The sequence below is a fragment of the Dromaius novaehollandiae genome, chromosome 4 (assembly GCF_036370855.1).
Source record: "Dromaius novaehollandiae isolate bDroNov1 chromosome 4, bDroNov1.hap1, whole genome shotgun sequence".
In the NCBI taxonomy this organism is placed as follows: Eukaryota; Metazoa; Chordata; class Aves; order Casuariiformes; family Dromaiidae; genus Dromaius; species Dromaius novaehollandiae.
Genome location: NC_088101.1, coordinates 57,392,517 through 57,415,349, shown reverse-complemented (window position 1 = coordinate 57,415,349; position 22,833 = coordinate 57,392,517). Strand labels below are relative to the sequence as shown.

At 40.9% G+C, this 22,833-nt stretch overlaps 2 protein-coding genes across 7 annotated transcripts in view; one reads left to right on the top strand and one right to left on the bottom strand.

Annotated features, from left to right (window-relative positions):
- Positions 1 to 4,697, bottom strand: part of PPAT (phosphoribosyl pyrophosphate amidotransferase) — a 51,334-nt gene extending 46,637 nt beyond the window's left edge. Inside the window, exon 1 of the mRNA XM_026093802.2 lies at positions 4,111 to 4,697. Within this exon, the coding sequence (XP_025949587.2) occupies positions 4,111 to 4,238 (128 nt within the window). The 5' untranslated portion in view covers positions 4,239 to 4,697. The remainder of the gene's footprint in view (positions 1 to 4,110) is intronic.
- PAICS (phosphoribosylaminoimidazole carboxylase and phosphoribosylaminoimidazolesuccinocarboxamide synthase) overlaps positions 1 to 15,503 on the top strand; it is a 43,963-nt gene extending 28,460 nt beyond the window's left edge. For all 6 annotated transcript variants that reach the window (XM_064511122.1, XM_064511121.1, XM_064511125.1 and 3 more), the window contains 9 exons: positions 4,857 to 4,896; positions 5,878 to 6,075; positions 9,426 to 9,604; positions 10,311 to 10,490; positions 10,581 to 10,694; positions 12,101 to 12,184; positions 12,283 to 12,463; positions 13,489 to 13,647; positions 14,384 to 15,503. In XM_064511122.1, the coding sequence (XP_064367192.1) occupies positions 4,857 to 4,896; positions 5,878 to 6,075; positions 9,426 to 9,604; positions 10,311 to 10,490; positions 10,581 to 10,694; positions 12,101 to 12,184; positions 12,283 to 12,463; positions 13,489 to 13,647; positions 14,384 to 14,550 (1,302 nt within the window). In that variant the 3' untranslated portion in view covers positions 14,551 to 15,503. The remainder of the gene's footprint in view (positions 1 to 4,856; positions 4,897 to 5,877; positions 6,076 to 9,425; positions 9,605 to 10,310; positions 10,491 to 10,580; positions 10,695 to 12,100; positions 12,185 to 12,282; positions 12,464 to 13,488; positions 13,648 to 14,383) is intronic.
- The last annotated feature ends 7,330 nt before the right edge of the window (positions 15,504 to 22,833 follow it).

The window sequence follows — 22,833 nt, the reverse complement described above, 5'->3', positions numbered from 1 at the left end:
CCGGTCCAATTTGCTTAGGGAAGACTCACAGTCTACACCAGGCTAAACCACAGCTGCAGCTTGTTAAATAGTCTTTAAAAGAGAGCTAGCTTGCAGCCAACAGACTGTATAGAAAATGTAAATATCCATATCCATTATGCTATATTAAGTGTAGATACTTGGATGGATGGCTAATAACTAGACTGAAAGAGAAGGAATATTTCTTCACTTACATTGGTGAATTAGGTTGGCTTTGTTATGTACGTTTCAGCAGCAGTCAGTAACAGTGAAGGTATCAAAAAGCATGCTAGCCAATCCTCCCTCCCCCATTTCTTTTCATTATCATAACAAATTCCACACAAAGAACTCGACTGAGCTGGGACAAGGAATAATTTAAGTCCATGAATTTAGTAGGACTTCCACCTGCACAGAGGAGACCTTTTAAAGGCCTTTTTTTTTTTAAATCAGTAAAGCTGGATACCCTCAGGTTTCAGCACCCAGCATTACTGCCAAAAATATTTTCCAGAGAATTTTGCAAAAAGTTAACAGAAGTCACAGTTGTTGCAAGATTAACTTTGCAAATTTGTCCTGGTCAAGGACTCAAATGACGTTTAATAGACTTGTAACTCAAAGTACTCCTCCTCCCTCACTCACCACTCCCAAGAAAAATCCTCTCCTTACCAATATCCTTTGACTTTTTTTGGCATGCTGTCAGAGTGGCCCCATGGGCAGCTCTGTTCCCTGGTTCACAAATGGTAGAGATGATTTAAGAGATCCACTCTGAAGCCTTGTTAACATTAAATTTAGAGTAACAGTGTTAGTTTAACAGCTTTCAAGTTTCAAACATAATGAGAATTCACTGCTAACATAGCTATAAAATGTGTTACAACCAGATGAGATCAGCATTTTAGATTGACGAACTTAAATATGGACTCAAGTTAAATTGAAGTTACAATGTTCTTAGTGTATGGAAGGCCTTGATTAGCCTATGATTAGAAATATACTTGGTTTCCGTTTTAATTCAGTTCAGCATTACAAAGTAAGAGCCAATAGAAAAGCCACATTCTGCCTTCTAATACAAAGGGCTCCGAATTTAAGCCTTAACAACCTAGCAGCTGCTTTTTAATTAACAACAGCAACAAAAAGCAGTTTTAAATATTTACTTATGTCAATATAGTGAAATTCAGTCTTTCAAGCTGTGTCTGCTTTTGGGCCTATCCCAGAACCCTGCTTACAAATATATGTAATTACAAGCAAAATAGTCTCACTGAAACAAAGAGTGCCACTCAAATTCATGCAGTTGAGTACACACTTAGGTATTTTGCTGGATCAATCCAGTGTCCTCATTTTGAAACTTTCATTTATGAACATCCCCACCGAAGTAAAGCTCTCCAGAATGCCTAAATACTTTTTAACACTATAATTCAACTCATTTTAGGCCATTTATCACAAATAGCCAAATTCCTCACAGTGCTGCAACCAGGTATACCAGAACACAAAACATAAAGAATTGATGGCACTTGCGTTTGTGGCATGTAACAAATATTCTATATGTATACAGATAAGACTTCAAAGACGAGAAATTATAATGTTCCCAACAGCTGTCTCTTCTTTATGGTCATCATCTAAAAAATGCAGTTTGATATACTGCTATGTCCATGTATTGTAATTTTTAAAATCTAAGATGAATTAAGGGCCAAACTGTCATCTGTTTTATTGCCCAGGACTACTTAGAATACAGAAGAATTGTGAACATGAGTGTCTAAGGCCAGTTGTCATTAACTAAACATCCTTATTCATTTCAATGTGAGCTCTAAGAGCTTTATTTTCTAACGGCTAATGAAATTTCTGTTAGGCTTTATTGGGACTGTCCATTAATATTTACCATACCTCTCTTTCATATTTACTTATTTTTAAAGCAACATGGTTAAGAGACATTTCTTAGCTTTCAAATTTAAAAGAATGGACTTAGGAAATTTACTGATACAGTTAATGCTGAATCGCAACATTGGTTTTTAAGAGACATTCCAAAAGGATGAAGAATAGCTGCTATCCTATTACCTTTTGATAAAAATGTCACCTTTTCTACACCTCACAGTAGAATTCTTAAGGAAAAATGTGAAGAGGTTAGGGAGAAACATTAAAGAAGAAAATAAGAGCACTAACATCTCAACTACTTAATAGAATTTTTTGAGTAAAGGTATTGAACAGACTGTAAAGAAAAGGTTTCACTATAAGGACACAATAAGGTTTATGTCTTTAAGAAAGCATCTCCTGAAAATTTCAGACAACTGTTGAGTTAGGAAATCAGAATCAGAGGTAATCTAATGTCTTCAGGTGCATATCTTCCATTGATTTAATGGAACTTGAGAACTGCTCACAACTTCTATCACTATATTAGTATTACTGCCTACAGTTGTGTCCAATAAAGCTCCATAGGGGATAATTAATGTTAAAAAATGGAAATCAAATATATGACAAGTGCCCATCAGAAAGAAACTATGTTTCCATGCAAATCATGAAATATGTCTATAAGGAGAAGTGAGATAGTAAGCTACAGACAAAGTGACTAAAATACACCAATCATTTAATTTCCAATCACGGAACTGCAGATCCACCAGTGTAACTATGCAAACTTAAATGAGGCATGATTTTTACCAGCCTGTTTACAGAAAAATGGCTCAGCCTAAGAGGAGACCATTGATTGGACAGCTGGCTTCCTTGGGTTCTGCAGCTTTATCACTCCTAGTGAGCATGTTTTTGATAGACACTGGCAAATATATGTAGTACATGAATGATACACCTGCAACCAAAGAAAACATTAGGATATGGGCGTCATGTAAGGATGCAGTGTTTTACCACTAAAAGTATATTAAACTCAGCTGCTATAAACAGACCATCTCAATGTAAACATTTTCTAGTGTTGGTCCAAAACAAATTCAGAGCAACTCTTGCATGTCTGTGACTTCAAAAATACAAAAACTAACATTTTTTCTATTCAGTGCATATGTACTTAGAGAAGCCCTACCTCCCCAAACTGTCATGAATGTGTCACTTTTAGCCCACTTTTCACAAATGGAAAGCTAAACACTGTTTGCACTACCGAAGCCAAAGCTAGCATGAATGTGTGTGACTGCACGTGTTCCCACAAATAAGAAATATCTTGCTACCATTGTGGAAAAAAATAGTTAGTATATACTAGTGCATAACATTGGAACTTTGAAATATCAAATGAAAGCAGAACTGAAACTTCATTTTGCAGCTCTGCATCCGTACCTTAGAAGGGGATCACTGTGAATATAATCTTTTTTACTTTGCTATAAACATAGGTGGAAGACAAGCTTTATTATATCATGCTGATGTTTCCAAATAATTATTTTATTGCTGCACGGGAGTTTAGAAATATTTAAGAGCCATTTACTTAGTCTCAAACTTTGAATTGCACTTGAACACGTGCATTTCAAATAACGTTCAGAATGAGGGCCTGGCCTTACTGCAGCTCCTTGAGGCGGTCAGCGCCTACGTTAGAAAGCCGCAGGGGACGAGGTGCCGGGACGAGGCGAGTAGCTGACGAGGAGGGGCACTCCGCCACCGCCGGCTCCGCGGCGCCCCGGGAGCGGCTCCGCGGGCCTTGCTCCGCCGCCGCACTCGCACAGGGCGCCGGGGGCCCCAGGCCACAAGCGAGAGAAGGCTGGCGGCGGCAGATGCGACTTAGCTAGATGGAGCCGAGGTGCGAACATGCCCGAGAGCTGCGCCCTGCGCTCGCCCCGGCGGGGGCGGCACGGAAGCGCGGGAGGCGGCGGGGCGTTGCTGCCGGTTGCGCTTCGCCGCCAGGATGCTGCCGGGGCTGCCGCCGTCCGGCGCGCAGCGGGAGGCGGCGCGCTCCCCCTCCCGCCGCCGCCGCCGGCGAGCGGGCACCGGCCCGGCAGCACGTGCCGCCGCGGGGCACCGACGCAGGCCGGCCGCCGGGGGCCGCCGCGGAGCGCGGCCCGGACGGGGGCCCGGCTCGCCGCGGAGAAGTCACTTTCGGATGGTGCCCCCGGGGGGCCGATCCCGACCCCGACCCCGCGCTCACGCCGCAGCCCCGACTTCCCCCCCGCGAGCGGCCGCAGGGCCCCCGCCGCCCTTTACCTGTGCTGCAGCCCCACCAGCCCCAGCGTGATCACATGGGGCACGTCCAGCTCCGTGGGCCACACGCCGGAGGCGATGCAGCCGAACACGCCGCACTCCTCCCGGATGCCCAGCTCCTCCAGCTCCATGCTGCGGGCGGCACGTGGCGGCGGCCGCCGCGGGCGGCGCTCCGGCGGGCGGCGGCGGCCCCGGTCTCGCGGCTCCCGCGCGCTCCTCGCGGCGCCGCGCGCAGCCAACAGCGCCGCGGCGCGCGGGGCCGCCGGTACCCTGCCGGCGCGGCCTCCCTCATTTACATACGGGGGGGCTCTGGCCCTCGCGCATCCCGGCGCCGCCCGTCCCCTCCGCTCCCCCTCCCCCAGCGCGCGGGGCAGCGCCGGGCCGCGCCGCCGGGCCGCTGCCCCCCGGGGCCCCCCCGGCCCAGGTGCCGCGGCGGGGCGCAACAGGCCGGTGTCTGCCCGCGGGGGGGCTGCGCGGAGCGCTGGGGGCCGGTCGCGGCGTGTGCGCTGGCCGAGAAGTGGGCCGGGGCCGTGCTGGCGCGGGGGCGGGCTGGAGTTCGCCCCGGCGGCGAGGGGCGCGATGGGGCTCGGCGGGGCGGAGAGGGGCGCGGGCCGGCCCCGCCGCGTTGGGCGGCGATTGGCGGGCGGCGCCGCTGCCCGCCGCCCCGCCTGCCCGCCCCTTCCGCCGGCCCCTTTTTACCCCGGCGGCGGGGCTGGGAGCATGTGCTGAGCCTGTCTTCTGTGCCCTAGGTGTCTGCTCCCGCTGCCGCCATGGCCCCCGCAGCATCAGGTAACTCCGCTTCCGCGGGGCGCCCTCCCCTGCTGGCGCCGCGGGAGCCCTTCAAGGGAGCGGCCGTTGGGCGCTGAGGGGGGCCGGTAACGGTCGGGGGTGGGGGGAGGGGGCGCCGCTCCCAGCGGAGCGATCTGTGAGGCGAGGGGGAGCTCGGGGGGTCTGAGAGGCTGGTGCTGAGATTTATGTGCTTTTAAAGCAAACGGTTTCCGCGCAGAAGTGTTTTTTTTTTTCTTTCTTCTTTTTTTGTGTGTGTGGCCGCCCCCGAGAGCCTAGTCTTTTCTTGCCCGGGAGTTTGGGCGCTTATCTCCCTGTGCGAAGCTGCCTGTGGGCAGGTTAAGTCTTGCTTCGTCGTCTCGCAGAACTGAAGACCAAGCGTAGATGAATGTGAAGGCAGAGCGAGCTGAAACTTAGTGTCTTTTATCTGGAGCCGTTAATGTGTCCAACATCCAAACTTTGGATCCTCTGTGGAAGTTGCTCCTTCAGACTCCTGCTCTTAAGCAGCGTTATCCGAGCTTCGAGGTTTCTCTGCCTGTTTTGTCCTGACGGTTGAAAAGTAGTAAAAGTGACGTCAGGTTGTGCTGACACCATTAACACAAAATCCCCAAAGTGTCAGCTGCGTAGTTGCATGTTTAAAAAAAAAAAGTGTTAGTAGGGGAAATAAACGTAGCCGAAAGAATACACAGCTTCTTTCAACTGAAAGATGCTTACGTTTAACAAAACAAACACACATCTGTTGTGGCAGAAGTCCCAGGCGATTGCAGGCTTTTACCTTTACTGCTGAAAGGAAACTTCCTGAACAATTCGGGTGGGAATGTAGGGCTGTAGGTGGGAATGTTTCCCTAGTGGTCGTTGACTAAGGCTTAGAGTCCTGCTGGGTCTGACTTGGCATGCAGCTGAAAGCAGGCTAGCTTGGTTTGCCGAAATGCAAAGATATTTTTGTTTCAGTTTGAAACTTTCTTCTTTTTTTTTTTTCCATAGAACTGAAACTTGGTAAAAAAATTAATGAAGGTAAAACAAAAGAAGTGTTCGAGTTGCCAGAGATCCCAGGATGTGTTTTGATGCAGTCAAAAGACCAAATAACAGCAGGAAATGCAGCCAGGAAGGACCGTATGGAAGGGAAAGCTGCAATTTCCAATACAACAACTAGCTGTGTGTTTCAGTTGCTTCAAGAAGCTGGTAAGTATTCTTGTTAGGGTGTGGGTCATCCTGTTCCCTCCCCCGCCCCCCCCCCCCCCCCCCGGCCAATACTAAGCTGGGTGACTTAGTCATTTGGAACACAATAGAGTCCAAAGCCATCTTTAATCACAGAGAACACTACTGTAGTTTGTCCTACATGTTTGGTCACACTCCTGCATCTCCCCTCCCCTCTGCTCCTGTCAATCCTTGCTTTTTATTGGGTATAACAACAGATTGGATGCATCTCATCTTTCTTACTACATCTGTCTGCTTAGAAGTCACTGCTGGCTACTGGTAGTACCAGACTGTATCTAAAAGTAACTCCTGAGTGAGTTCTGCACCACACTTCCAAAAATGGAGTCAGTATCTTCACTTCAAGGAAAGCATTTTGAAGTGTCTTTAACTGAGAATTTAATACCTACCTCCCTTCCTAAATGGATTTTTTTTTTTTTTGCAGAAAAAATAAAATAGGTCTTTAAGTAATTGCTGTTGTTGTGGGTTTTTCTGTTTTTTTGTGTTTTTTTTTTTTTTTTTTTTAAATACTGCCAGGAAAATAGTATGCAAGTTGTAAAGAAGAATTTGAACTGGTGGGTTCCCAACTTCAGTCTGTAAACAGTACTATAATACAGGCAACAATGGACTCTAAGACAGTGTTCACAGCTGCATGCTCAGTTCCTTTTGAAGCATTTGAACAAAGACTGCTTCATGCTCAGTACCAATTATGCTAAAAGTTGCGTTATTGGCTGCACATAAAGTACTAGAACTTCAGTGTTTGAGCATCTGAGATCCATTGCTACACGCTTCATATGTGGAGGAGAGAAAAATGTTTTCCCTAGAGTTATCCACATATTTCTATGTAAGTAGTCCTTAAAATATGTGCTGAGATTAAGCTATTTCATAAATTGACTAGTGGAGAAGGAGGAAAATATGATCAGGTCATTCAGTATAATCGTCAAGCACTAGGCTTTCCTGGAAAGGCTGTTTTGCATATAGGACAAAGATCTCCAAAATCTTTCCTGATTGTGTTTACAGGTGTTTTGTTTTTTTTTTTTTCCTTTTTAAAAAAGTAGTTTTCATTTTTGAGCAATGAATAAGATGCTTTGCCTAATTTTCAAATGGCTTTGTTTTATAAGTTAAACTGTCAAATACTTCACATTTAAAATATTTAATATGCTAAGAAGCTGTGCTGTAGACATCTCAAAGATCTTTAAATGTCTTTTGCTGAGTAACTTTAGGTGCTGTGGAAAATTCTATGCAGAATAAACTGCAGATGCATTTTAAAATAACAAAAGTACTTTCAGGGTTTTTCCTCCAATTTGGTTATTTGACTAGCATAAATTGCAGATAACGCTAATGCCTTATTGTAGAAGTAGTTTGTTTGCTTTGTGCAACTTCTCTTAACCTGTGTTTTCAAAGGTGATGATTTACAAAGAGTTCTGTTAAAGTTTCTCTCCTGTTTGTAATGGAGCTGATGTGCGCTTTAGAAGCGCTGACATCTGTGCTGATTAGAAAGGCAGTAATAAACTAGGTAGGGAGTTTGGTGACTGGATTTAGAAGTGACTTGCTAGGCAGTTGATAGTTTAAATTATTTTTGTCCTCTAGGGCAGTGCAATTACAGTGTGAACACTGACTTTTCATATATGTTTTAAGCATTTCACTTGTTCTTCTTCCTTTATTTCTCTGGAGATAGAATGGAATATAGCTACTTCTTGAACTGACTGGCTGCAATTCCTTTAGCTTCTGTCTCTGACAGATGCCAGTTGGGCTTGACAACTGTCTTGCCCTGGCTGGGGGGGAACTGGGACTTTTCCCACTTTGCTAGTTGCTGGGGGAGGAGGAAAGGGGGAAAGGAAGATTCATATTGGACTTAGAGTGGAGATGGGCTCATGTTGGCTGTCAGTGTTTAGTATGGGTCATCTTAGAATTATACAATACTGTTGTTTTGCTGCAGCAAGTTTGTGTGCGCATGTATACCTCCAAGTCTTAATATCTTTTGCCAGATAAATCACTGGGATCTAGTGGCCTAAATAAATGTTAGTTAGTAATGAAGGAAAGAGTAAGTTTCCCCCTCCCCCCCAATCCTGGTTGCCCTTTATAAACAAAGCAGTAAAGACTACCATGCTCTTATATTTTGCTGCCTTTCAGTAAGTCCTCTGAAAGTCTGCAACTACTGTTCAGTGTATGATGTTACAGTCAATAGCTCCTCTACCAGAAAGCATGGCAAGTTATCTGGTTGCTGCTGTTAATACCTTGTTTTTTAAACAACAATAACTGAGGGATGAATTTTTAAAAGCTTTGTGAGCAAATCTTTTTTTATCCATCCTTCCTCATCAGGTGTCCTCACTTTTCAGTACAGTATTTCACATTGCAAGGGGCATGTGTTTGTTGGTAGCTTAACTATATAAAGAAAGGTGTCTCAAGGGGGAGGATTGCAATTTTGGATCTCTTGTTGCTGGAAATGTCAATGCAGCAGTAACTTCTGACCCTTAAGTCTGTGCGCAGTAGAGGAGATGTCAATTTAAATCCCTGTCACTTCCTTTCTGTAGACTCAGTACCTGAGCAGCTATTCCTAGTCAGCTGTGAGCAGAAGGAGCCTTCTAGCTACTCAGAATGTGTTTCCTGACCAGGTATTCTCCATCCTTGCTAAGAAAAGGATAGCTTGTGAGCAGGGCAAGAAAGCAGGCCCAGAAAAATATTTGCTGTTACAAAGTGTCTTATTGTGATTACAACTTGGAAGTCCACTAGAGAGCTGCAGTCAGATGCTCTCTTCTGGTTACAGCTCAGCCTGATAGAAGGACTTCCACCTCTAGCTGGATTACTTACATTGATCAGAATGATTCGTGTAATCATCAACATAACCAGGTTATGAAATATCTGGCCTGGCTTAAACACATCTCTGAAAGGAAGGACTCTTTAAACTTGGAAAAGCCTGGTCAAAGTAGAGTTGGCATCTATTAAATGACAAATGTGCCAGCATATGTGAGAAGATGGAAGTTCTTTGAGAGAGGTAAGATCTCTTAGTGTGGTTAAACTTAGTTACTGCATGAATAGGAAGTCTGATCAGAACATAAGTTTCTGAGTTACACGTGGGTCTTAAATTATAGAACTGCTGAAGCTAATGAGTTGTGAAAGATAACAGCATTGATGTCCTTTTGCAAGATAAAAGTGAAGAAATCCCCTCTCCTTTCAGAGCATTTAAAGCTCCCAGAAGAGGTCTCAGGTATCCATTAAGTGCAGACAAGAACAAGATTTGATTTTGTTCTATATGTAGTTGGATGAACATGTTTCTGCCTCACTTCAACTGTGGAGTGTGCATAGTAACAGAACTAAGTTGTTCTCTTTATATTTAGGAATCAAAACAGCTTTTGTCAGAAAACATAGTGACACAGCATTCATAGCAGGTCACTGTGAAATGATCCCAATTGAATGGGTGTGCAGAAGAATTGCTACTGGCTCCTTCCTCAAAAGAAACCCTGGTGTCAAAGAAGGATATAAGTTTTATCCACCCAAAATTGAGATGTTTTATAAGGTAAGTTTCCTTTCCTATGACAATTAGACTTAAACAGAGCCAGAACTCTTCAGTATCTCTTTAAAAATGCTGACAAGTAAAGCAGGTAGCACCAGAGGTTGACAGATCCTCTTGGTGCTGATGATTTTGCCATCCTAACACTTTCTTGTATTCTCTTCTAACAGCTATCTCTTTCAAAATGTGCACAGTATGATGCTGGCTGACAGGGCCACCAAAGAATAATGAACCAAACTGTACAGAAAGTAAATAAAGCATTATTTTTCTGATAACCAAAGATGAGTTATTTATAAAGTATAGGGGCTTTTTAGAGGTGTAGTCTCAATCGAAGTGGACATGTTGGTGTATCTGAAGAACTTAAAGTGTACTTGCAAGCTGTCTGTAAGTGGATAGCTATTCACTTAAAATTCTGTACTTCAGAAACGTGCACTGAAAGAGGTGTCTTGTGAACTATGATCTTAATGTTTTTGTAGTGGACTCTGTCACTCCTGATGCACTATCCAAACCTGAGAAGTGCTTTTAAAGATGTTTAGGTGTTACAGGAAGTGTTCTAGTGTTGCTGTTACAAAGCTTTTATAGTGCTAATGAAATACCAGTTTGAAGCCTCTGTCTGTAGACTTTTTTAATCAAATATTGTCTTCTATGGTTATTTTTTCCCCTTATAGCAAGATTAAGCTATGTGCTATTATCTCTTTCATTTTCTCAACAGGATGATGCCAATAATGACCCACAGTGGTCTGAGGAACAGCTAATTGAAGCCAAGTTCTGTTTTGCTGGACTTACTATTGGCCAGACTGAAGTGGATATTATGGCACACTCTACTCAAGCTATTTTTGAGATCCTGGAAAAATCATGGCAGCCACAGAACTGCACTCTGGTAGACCTGAAGGTATGAGGAAAATATGATTCATCATGATGTTAGTTTTGATGGGATATATGTCACTGTACAGTTCTTAAAATAGACTTTTTTCTCTTTTAGATTGAATTTGGTGTTAATATTTTAACAAAAGAAATCGTTCTTGCTGATGTTATTGATAACGATTCATGGAGGCTGTGGCCATCAGGAGACAGAAGCCAGCAGAAGGACAAACAGGTAATGTTTTTAATCTGAGTTGGTTGGAAAGAAGGGAAAAAAGTAAACCCTACATTTAAGCATTTGCTTTTAGAATAGCTTTTTTTTTTCTGGATGGTCTTCTATTTTTACAGTGTAGCCCATAAGGCACTGAGTGTCCAGTCCTGTTCTCATTAAATATTTGGGAAATCCTGATTGTTTTCTAGTAGAAAATAATCCTGTGCATGTACATTTTTAATAGGAATGCTCAGCAACAGTATTGCCTAGAGCTATTATGATGAACTGAAGTGTAGAGCTTGCAGGGATATTAAGAATATCTGACTTGGTGTGCAGATAATTAAATAATCGGACAATAAATAGCAAGGACAGAAGAAGCTCTGGTCCCCAGATCTGTCTTGGAGCAGCTTCATTTATTCGGAGTTGTATCTTCTACTAGTGGAGATGTCCTGATACATGAGTACTTCTCAGGGATATCCGTGTGGGGAAGTTGCTTTTCTTTGTTACTTACTGTGTGTAGGCTTACATTCGATATTTGTTTGTCTATAAGTGTTGCTAGCAGATTGGGTCCAGAAATAAGAGGAGGACTGTAGAGTTTGAAGTAAAACTTGTCATGCTTTTTTGGCTTGTAGCAACTACACTTACTTAGTAATTCAGAGGTGTTTGTCAAATAGTTATAAAAACAAAACAGTTTGGGAGTACTGCTGCTGTGGAGCTTTTGTGACTATCATTGAGCCTAATAACAGAGACCCTCTGAGTGAAAGTGGCTGCAAGCCCCAAGGGGAAAGTGAGGGGAAAAGTAATTTATTATTATCATTAAATTAGGAAGAGGTACTGCTCTATTGCTTGCTTTACCTGACTTGTATAGTGGCATGCTTGAGCAAGTTGCAGTGATTGTGCTGTATTCATCTCCCTAAAATAAGGTGCGTGGTCAGGTCATGCAGAATCTAGGTCAGCCAGTGCAGTGCTACTGCAGGCAAAAATGTCATTATAAATTCCAATTTTAAATCAGTTGTATGGGTTTCCTTAAATCTAGCTTTCAGGAAGCTGTCAAAACCTTGATGCACTAGTGGCTAGAAGCTTTCTGTGTTACAAATGGCCACATAGTATAGTGTAGAAGGTTGCATACACCTGCTGAGATATATTTTTCATTAAATAGTTCTTTGTATGTAGAGAAAAGAAATGAGCAAGAAAGTAATCGCTTCCTCTTTTCAGCTCTTTTTTTGTTAGGATAAAAACTTGGCTGTTTACACTTCTCTCTTCTGTGAAGAAGCTCTTTCCTACATGTGTATCACAATCTTCCTTCCTGAGGAATTACTAGAAACTGCATAAACATTCCAGCTGAGGTCTTTTTTTATCAATTGTGGTAGCAAAACAAGTGCTTTCTGTACCTAAAGCAAAACACTAGCTTTACTTTTTTTTCTTTTTAGTCTTACCGGGACCTAAAAGAAGTTACTCCTGAAGCACTGCAGATGGTTAAGAGAAACTTTGAATGGGTTGCAGAAAGAGTGGAGGTATGTATATGTATGAACAAACTATCTAGAGTTTGATAACTGTATGTCTTGAAGCCCTGCTGATGGCTTTTCTTCCCCCTGCCCCCCCTCCTACTCAGTTGCTTCTGAAAACGAAGAGCCAAGGTAGAGTTGTGGTGTTGATGGGATCTCCTTCTGACCTCAGTCACTGTGAAAAAATAAAAAAGGCATGTGCAACCTTTGGAATACCTTGTGAGTTAAGAGTGACCTCTGCTCACAAAGGGCCAGATGAAACTCTAAGGATCAAAGCAGAATATGAAGGTAAATGCCAAAGAATTGACGTGGATTGAAACAGTAACATGTACAGGAACAATTTGTTCATTTAAGGATTTCTGGTAGCTTGTTTTTTTTCCTTGCTTTTTGCACAACAATAATTATGTAACTGGCAGGTGTAGAACAGTATTGTAACAGCTTAGTCTATAAACTGCCATAAACAATTATGGAGTAATGTATTGTCCTATTGCCTGGCCACACTTTCTGTTACTGGAAGTCCAACCTCTGCTTTTATCCCAGCAATTGAGTGCTCCCCTTCTCCCCCCAAGCTGTTATTGCAGCATCTTCTTACTGATTGTGGCATTTCTGAAACAGGGAAGAGTGACAGTTTCTCAAGCTGACTCTAAATACTCTTCTTACTTATAAGAGAGATGCTACTGATAGTCTTCCTACCTGTTTCACAAAAATATGTTTAGTCATTATTTTAGATTCCAAGAGAAAAGGATGTTGGCTATAAACTCATAGTTATATCAAGAAAACTTGACATCCTTTAGGAAAGATTTATAGCCTAACAGAAGAGAGAAGAAATAACTATTTTTGTAGGAGTATATTTTTTACAGAGAACAACCAGCAGATGGGGGTTAAAGAGGCAGTTAGTGAAATGACAGATGTGGTAGGCACAGTCCAAAGACATTTAGTTTAGAGGTGAGTTGCTTGGTATTTTACAGTGTGTAGCTATTTAATCTCTGGCATCTTTAAATGTTTCTCTTTAAAAGCTAAGCAGCACCTATTCCTCTGACACTGAGACTTTCCCCTCAAACATGGGTAGAGCAAGATATGTGAGCTTCCTAATGTGTTAAATGGTAACTAGGATTTAAAGCTGGAAAACTGACTCTTATTTCTGCAAAGGGGAAAGTTAGAAATGAAATTCTACAGTATGCTATGTAACTTACTTAACAATCAATTAATTGCAAACAGAAGAACTGGGTGCCCAGATAAAGCTCCCACAAAAGCATTTGGGAGAAGGAAAGATGGCTTGCTTATCTATATGTGGTTTTTTTTTCCCATTCTAGGAGATGGAATCCCAACAGTATTTATTGCAGTAGCTGGCAGAAGCAATGGTTTGGGGCCAGTAATGTCTGGCAACACTGCTTACCCAGTTGTCAACTGTCCTCCACTCTCAGCTGACTGGGGTGCTCAGGATGTGTGGTCCTCTCTCAGACTACCCAGTGGTAAGATGGTCTTTAACTTACACACTTGTAGTGACCTAGCTCTATTTTTGTTGTAGATACCCCTTACATGTGGACAAATGCACACGTGGCACAGCACTCTTCAGAACAGTAGCTGGATCAGTACTGAAAAACAGTTCTAGAAATCTCTAGTGTACAGTCTCTTGCCACTTTGTAGTCAAGAAGTTTAATGGAGCAAAGATTACACATTCAGATTACACACAATACTCTTCAGAAAGCTGTAAACCTTTGCTTATCCTGGCTAAACACACAAGTTTGTGAAACTGGAATTGGTATTAATGGGCACTTAATTGATTTTGTTCCTCCTTACAGAGCTGCATTTTACTATCATCAAAGATCAAGAAATATCATCTTTGACAACTGGAGTAGATAAGAGCTTGACTAACTATTGTAGTAGTGCATTGCTACCTGCATGAACTTGAGTTTTGCTAGTGACTAGAATGGATGTTTGAGGACTTGGGAGCCCAGAATTCTATTAGCTCTTTGAATGTGAACTTTTTGATATGCTGTTTTTAGTTTAAAATGGAATGAAGCAGTCCTGTTAGAGAAGTAATGGAATATGCACCACTGTGGCAGCTATAAAACTAGTCTGTTATACTGTTCAGCTGTATGGCTCCTGAGGGTTTAAACAAGCACTGTCTTAAGTTGCCATTGAGAAGCAGTAGTTTGTTTGTGACTATAAAACATTTTGCTAAGTGGCAGTCTTCTTTCTTTGCAGGTCTTGGCTGTCCTACTACTCTGTCACCTGAAGGAGCTGCCCAGTTTGCTGCCCAGATATTTGGATTAAATAACCACTTGGTGTGGGCAAAACTGCGATCAAGCATGTTAAATACATGGATCTCCCTGAAGCAGGCGGACAAAAAACTTAGAGAATGCACCCTGTAAGTCAAGCTGACAAATAACTTATACTAGTTTCACAATGATGATGGAGTACATGTTTGCATTAGGATTTACACTTGGATGAGCTGAAAAATACTTTATCCTTTCTTATAGAAGAAAGTATTGTTAGAACAATTAAGTTTGTCTTCATCTTTTTTTTTTTTTAACAACAACATAGTGAAAGATGAAGGAGTAGTATTTTTCTCTCTATTGCTCCAAAATGGTGCTGCTCTGCTCTTTAGTGTATACTGTTAACTACAGTCTCTGTTTAGTGTCAAGATAATGATTTGGTGTGATTTAAATAGAATTTCACTTGTTTTTAGTAACAGTACTACCCTTCTGTAGTAATAATGTAAGTCTTGAACATACTGACTGCTAATGAAAACCATGCTGTTTTGCTTGCAATGATGGTATGCTTTCTTTAGCAATAAAATGGCAACATATGCTAAATTGATAGGAAAATAAGCTGGAAAACCTGGTATTAAAAGACTAAAATACCTGCCTTAAAAAGCCTATCACTATTTTTTGGAATTATGTGGTAAGAGTTAATGCTAACTTTCTTGTTCGCAACAGGCCATAAACCTGAATTGTCTTGAGTGAACTCAGACTAGCTTTGTTGCCTAGCTGCTCTAACTAGTTAAGTCTTTGGCCTTTCAAATACAGATCTCTTATTTCACTAGTTCTAAAGGACCGATGATGTTGTCAAATTGCCTTCATTCACTTAACTCTAGCTGTTATGTATCTGTATTTCCTCACTCTTTATTTCTGTAGAGATTTTACTGAAGGTGGAAATAAATAGTAAAGCAGCAAAATACTAGGGGAAAATCTAAGCATGACTGTCTTGTCTCTGCACATATAGCTCTTCTGTTAAATAGGTACTGATTCTAACAAATATGCAGTTAATGTATGTAACACTTGTGCTTTTACAACTACAAATAAACTATTGTATTCAAAGCTTCCTTATGGAGATTTATTGAACAAGTACACTCATACAAACTAAGCATCAGCTGCAGTACATAACTTCACGTTCTTAAATATAAGTTAGGCTCAAACTCTTGTAAAAAGCTTAGCTAAACTAAGATTACATAGTCTTCTGCTTGGTTATCTTCTAGAAGAGTGTCACTTAGTACCATCCTATTAACAGTTAGAGGAAGTTCTGCCACTCCCTTCATAAAACAGTGTCTTGCTATTTATTGTGTGGTGGGTCAAGTTTACCCCTGAGTGAGGGTAATTAGACTAAATACTGCTGCTGGCTTCCTCATTTATAGAGTAACCATATCATATGTGTAGTTGTATAGCAGAGTTCTGAACAAAGCTTTGTTGTTAAGTGCGACTTTTAAATCTGTCAAAGCTTAAACTGAGGCAAAATAACTAAAACTTTCTCAATTTTGAGGGGCTTTTGTTTTTTTACTGAAGCTTTTTTCCCCCCTATTCTGTGTTCTTGCTGAACCAAATGCCTGCTCTGAGGAAAAACTAGCTTTATTGACGTGTGCTGTACCCATACTATATAACACTAACACCAGTAGGCTAAACAAAGGACTTAAGACAATAGAAAGGTAATGCAGCTCCTGACAGAGCTCACTGGAAGTCATACCTGTGTAGTGTGAGCAGTTAAATGGCTGTAGAAGTCTTTTAAGCTCTGTTCTGAATTTATCTTCTGATAAAGCTGTTCCCAGGCATAGCTGCTCTAGCTAACCAGGACAGCACCTTCCAAACTAGCTGCTCTAAGCTAAACCAAAAGCAATTTAAAAGTACTAGTGAGAAGTTCTCAGCTTCCAGTAATGAGAATATGGTGCAGGTTACCTGCTTGTTTAATAGATGAGATGAGATTAGGAGTAAGTTGTGTTTATGAAAGCAATGATCCTGCTCAGATAAAGAGGCTTATGATAAATTTAACATCTCACTTTTAAAAGAAATACCACTACTATGCAAGGTTAGTTGATGCCCAATAGTATAACAGTACTTATCCTTCAGAACAAAGAAGCTGAAAGCATATAATTTCTGGGAAAGTACTGACTTAAAATCTTTCAGGCAGTGTTTGCAGCAAGAAAGTTATCAGGGTTCCACTAACCCACATACCTATGATGCATACACTTGCAAATATGCTCTGTATGAGCCAATTCTCCTAACACGATAGTGCTATTTGTCTGTAAACAGCAGGAAAAGAAATGTTAAAAAAAAAGTGAACTTGTGCTCTTGCTAAGGTAAGTGAAGTGGCTCATCCTGTAACCAGACAAGCAGCAGAGCCAACAACTGCAAAGGATGGTGTAACACTTTCTCCTGCTGGCAGCATTCTGCTAACTCAGCTCAACTCTATAGCAACATATAACCTGAAGGTGAAGTTACACAAGCAGGGAGGTGTCATTTCCTATTCATCCCTTTCCTCCCCAACATAACTACATGGGGTGTTGTCTCTGACATTTTATCAACCTGACAGGAGCTTACTAATGACCTTACCACTGTAGTACCACTGTGGTACAGACAACTGTAGTCAGCCATTCAGCTCTCTGGTTTCTTTTTATCTCTGTGTTTTGTTCTATCAGTTACCATCTCTACACCATCTTCTATCTACACGCTAAAGATTATTAACAGACAATAATTTGTCTGTTACACCTGTTATATTCTGTAGTCTCTTGTTGCATTTCTCAAGTTACTTGTGTTTTGGCTATACTAACATCACTTGCACAAACTGTGCCAAGTTATGTTTAGGTATTAGCATAGTGAGCGCTTTGGTTGCCATGGAGAAGGTCACTCTTCAGTTTTGGGTGGGTTGGTTGGTTGGTTGGTTTGTTTGTTTGTGCAGTCTGTCAAGACAAAGTTACTATTAAACCCTCAGCTAGCACCCTATCTTGCAAAGAACAGAAATTGAGAAGTACTAAGTTATGGCAACACACATCACTAATGCTGACTGCTGTGATCAGCAAAAAAAAAAAAAAACCACCCTGCAAATTCTGTCATAAGGGCAAGAACTTTATAAAACTGTCCAAAAGGCAGAAGAGCTGCATATCAGCTGTTTAGCTGTGTTTAACTGGAAGTTTTTCCCCTAAAGTTTTTGCTATGAAATGAAAATGCTTCCCCTCAGATCAGCATTCAACTGATTACAATGAGGCAATAACCCAAGCATCTCTTCAGCCAGGAATTATTCTTGTAGCACTTGCTTTTTGTCCAATTCTAAAAACTGTCTCTATAATTCTTAAAAAAAAAAAAAACAAAAAAAAAACAAAAAAAACCTCTCATCTTCACAAAAACTAGTGTGCAGAGGGGTTAAATGAAGTCCTAGGAGAGGATGTCATTTAGTATTTTGGGGGTGACATTAGTAAGACACTCCATTTTTGAAGCTTTTATGTCAGGAAGATCTTTAAGTAATTCCCTGTCAAAAAACACATGACTCTTCCCCCACTAGAGGGGGCATTTGAACCTTTTCTCACAGCCCTGGTGATTGCTTTAACAATATAATTTAACAATGGAATACAGTGAAAAGGAAATCTTCAACTATCTTTTAAAATAAGATCAGAGTTGCCAATCACATCATGCTGCAGTCACACTGCTGTAGTCACATAGTAGGCATTTTCAGAGCACACCTGCCCAGTCAAACTTCCAGAGGCTTCCATATGAGAATATGAGAAACTTAATTTCTGGGTTCAGCTAAAAATGAGGTGTAAGAACTTTTTTGAACAATCAAAACATGTTTCTGGGTATACACAAAAGGAGAACCTTAAAATTTCATAGAAAGTGGACGTAAAAAAACAGCCTCCGAGGGAGCTTAAGCATCTTTAGAATTGGGTTGCAGTAAAAATCCTTATTTAATTACCACAATTTCAGGCTTAAGTATTTGTATCCAAAACTCAGACCCTCAGAATCCCTGCACAATTGCTACTTGATATGAGAGAGACTGAAAGCCACTAGGTTCGTATTTCTGGTAATAAAGTTCCCCTGCCACTTAAGTGACTGCTGTTGTGCTTATGCAGAAGCCTCTTAGGTCTTGACAAAGCAACACAGGTAAGCCTCTTACTCATCTAAGCCTCATCAGGATACAGAGTTAGTATTACAGCCACATTCCCAAAGCATAACTATTTACTCAAAACCATTATGAAAGAGAAAAACTTTATAGGTTAGAACAGTAACCCAGGGAGAAAAAGATAAAACAACTTTTTCATCTTACTTCTTAAAAGAGTGCTTTATCCACCACTGTGGGAAGGGGAGATCTCAATTTCCCATTTTAGTGCTGTTTTTCTTTGTTCCCTTAAGTAACTGCAGCCATAGCCAGACCACAGCAACAGTGCTCCTGCATCTAGAGCTTAGGGTTTCTGCCTTAGTAGTCTTATAGCAGGGCCTTAGATACCGCCTGTTATCTTCTTTAACTTTTTTTTTGTGTGGAAATGATTATTACTTTGAAATATCACTGTAATTATGTTGGGAGTTTTCTGAAGGATTTAATTCCATAAAGTATGCCCTGTTAATGTTTGAAAGGCAAAGACATACTTAGAGAAGACAGAAAATATGTTGTTTCCCATAGAAGGTAAAGCTGAAAACTTCTTGAAGAAGGAATTACGATGTATTTGCGTGAACTCCTAACAGAGAGAACACAGCATAACAAGCAGCAATTGTAACAGCTTTTCTCTCTCTTCCTGATGACAGATACCCTCCCACTGGTGATGATATCTTGAGAGAAAAGCAGAACAACAAGCAAGTTGTTAAAAGCTCAACAGATGCTTGAGAATACCAAGCATCAAGTTCAAGTCTTTTCAAGGACAGAGCTTTTTGCAGAAAGGAATAAGTTGTCTTTTACAGGAATTCAAAACATTCAAATACCCAAACTTAATCTCACAGAAGGCAATACACTGAAACATCTGCTAAACAGATGTTGACCAACCTATGAAAGAGCCTGGACTGTGGTAGCCCCAACAAGTAGCCCAGACTAAGGTCTGATGCAAGAAGAAAAATCTTAAGGGAATGTCAGAGCAAAGCTAATCCACTTTGCCAAGCACCTCTTCTTCCTTGAAAAATCTCTTCTTTTAATCAGCACAAAGGTCTGACAGATCAGAAAGCTCTTGAATGTAATGAGCCAATATTGGCACAAACAGATGATATAATTAAGGTCAGATGCCAAGTCCCACAGAAGTTCTGTTGGGATTGGAGAAAGTTACTGCATTTGTCTTAATACAGCATAGCCTCTGCCCCCTCAATTTCCTATTACATTATCTTCCTTTTCTGATATATTTAAACATCTAGTGAATGGCTAGTTTCCCAGCTACTTGTGGTTTATATTCAGCCAGTTTTAAAAGTTATTACCAGTACAGGGCATTTTCTTTTTATCTTAACACCTCCCCCACCCCCCCCACCCCCAAAAAACCCCCAGAAACCTCACCTACAAGTTTGACTTCTTTACCAGTTTTCTTTTCTACTTAATATTTAGAATTGTCTTTTGGTCCTACCTAAAAAGAGAGCCTGCCACACCCACATAAGAAAGCTTGATAGCATTTAAACTACACCACTTTTACTATTGCTAGTGCTGTTATATTTTCATTTGCCCACCAATGCCTTTCCAAAAGAAACAATGTCAAATGAAGAAACAAAGTCCTAAGTTCAGACCCAAAAAGGCTGAGGTTTCTGAATCTCAAGCTCATTGGTTCTCACTCAGGGCACCAAGATGTAAAAAGAAACACCATTTGGTAAGAGTAATTAAGGTGAGGATACTAAAGGTGAGACTAACCATGAATTAAAAATTTCAGTGAGACCCTTAGCCACAGATCTGGCAAATCTGGGAAAAGGACCTTGCCAGAAGGATATAGAAAACACATCATCTCTGGGCAGATGCAACTCAGTACAGTGACTCCGATGCCTCATGCTGAAGTTTATGACCTTTCCTTGTATTAGCATACTTGCACATCCACTTTATTTAGTCATATATACTAACTCTTGGCTGACATACTTGTATCCTTATTATTTTAAGTATCAGAACTACAGAATTACTCTAAGAGTAGTTTAAGTTGCTATGTTTCATTTTCCTTTCATCTACTTGTCCAGAAGGACTATTTAATGTGTTAAAATTTCATACAATAAGCCACAAAGTGATTTTTACTGCTTTGCAATACTCAAAACGGAACTGCTGCTAAACAAGTTGCATTCTGGAAGCATAGTACTTTTACAGTTACAGCTGAAAGAAATTCAGCCTGAGATCAAGCTACTCTCCTGTTAGAATTCTTCAGGGATCTACAGCTTTGGTATGGTCTGGATAGCCTTTCCTTGTGGCTAGCAGCAGTAATTGTAACATGTTCTAAGCATGTTCTTGGTTGCTACAGCAACCAAGGGCTGAAGACACTGCTACCATCCATTTTCTGAGGTTTAGTCTCCCTTCACCCTGGAAGCATTAAGTCTGAAACACTGACAAAGGGACTACCACTTGTCCAGTCAACATAAACAGATGGTGTGAGAATCAGTTAAAAGGATTCCACTCATCCACTTTACGCAAAGCTGGAAGGTTACAGTCAGAGGTGCCATCAAGTGGCAGGGCGCAGACAGGGTAACAACATCCTTGTTAATACAAAAAGACCAGGCACAAGCAAAACGCATCTGGGCATTTAAACAGTTGAAGAATCAAAGGAGAATAAGGGGAGGAAAAACATGAGAGCAGAACTACATTCAGTAGAAAGATAGTGTCCTTTGTCATCATGCAGGTGAGACAAACTGAAGTGGAATGAGCCCCTGCATCCACAGGGGGAACAGTTGCATTTGTAGACTGCAGAGTACTGGAAGTATAAAAGTTCTTCTGTCTCTCACATTAGAAAAGTTCATGAACCGGATGCTTATCTGGACTATCAACTGAAGACAAAGCTCATTTTTGTCTCAAGTTATTGACAATACCTTGCATAGCCCTTATCATTTCATCTTCTTTCTCAAGCCAGTTTTATGAAATAAGTTACTACAGCTATAATGGTGTACAGTTCAACAAGGCAACATTTTCAAGAAGAGACAATACAGAGTCTCTTATAGACTGTCCTTTCCAACTATTGGGAAAGGCAAACTAAACATATCCTCATATGCATATGAGAGTTATTTGGAAAGTCATTTTGTTGCTTTCAAACACCAACTGATTAAAATTGTACCATTCTGTTACCTACAAGCTCAATCAATATAGTTAAAGTATATTCTAACAATGAGATGACTTTGTTTCATAAGCAATGTCCAAGCAGGACATTGTCAATTGTACAACTGACATTATACAATGGCAAGTAGACATAGCACTGCACGTCTACTTCATGTAGATTTGAAAATATAAAATATGTATCAAAAAAGTACCCCACAATTCAGAATACTATGTACAAAGTATAGCGTGGTATATCTCTGAGATATGTAATGAAACATCTATGCAAACAATCAGTCCAGTTTGCTGTTCTGTCCCATTCTAACTGTATAAAGTGATAAAGTCTAGCCCACAAAACCAACACCTGCAGAATCCCAACTTAAGAGGACTCAGTCTCCTTCTTCCCCATTCTCAATTTCATATCATTTCCAATAGCAGCTGCAGTGATCATTTGTGTGTAATAGTTATTGGGCAGTAGTATTTAATCTTAATGCAGTATGTATTAATCACAGAAATTGTTTGTTTTCTCTTAAGGCTTTTCAATTCCAGAGGCAGAATTTCTATATTCACAGGACCATCCCAGCCAACTGGCATTTCCTTATCTGGTCTTATAGTTACCTGAATTTTTATTTTAAAAATTAATAAATAAAAAATAAAAATCTTCAAGCAGACTAGGGAATACTCCATTTCAAAATTAAAGCTGTTGCCAAGAAAAGCATCCATCACAAGATTATTTGGATACTGCAAGCCTGGCTACAGGCCTTTTCCCTGCCAAGAAAAAATGAAATCCAGTCACCTGCACTCCTAAGATGATCATGGTGATACTAAGACAAAACTTTAAGGTTGTTAACATACCGGACCAGCAAAATGGAGGATCTTCTTTCTTCTCTTCCTATGCAACTAAGGTTTTCCAAACATTAACCCAAGACTTTACTCATACCTTAAACAGTAAGGGAGACATTTACGCTGGACAGAAACCAGCTCTAAAAATGATCCAACAGATTTTGAATTGCCTGTAGTATCTCAAGCCTTAGACTCCAGAACAGAACAAGTCAGAGCACCTGATTAACAAGCCTGTGAAATACTTAACTGTTCTGCAAGGACAGTTTCACACAGAAGTTTTGTGAAATGCAAACATCATGCCTTAAACCACCTGAATTTAAACAAAGTGGAAACAAAACCAAGACACAAGTGACAAACTTGTC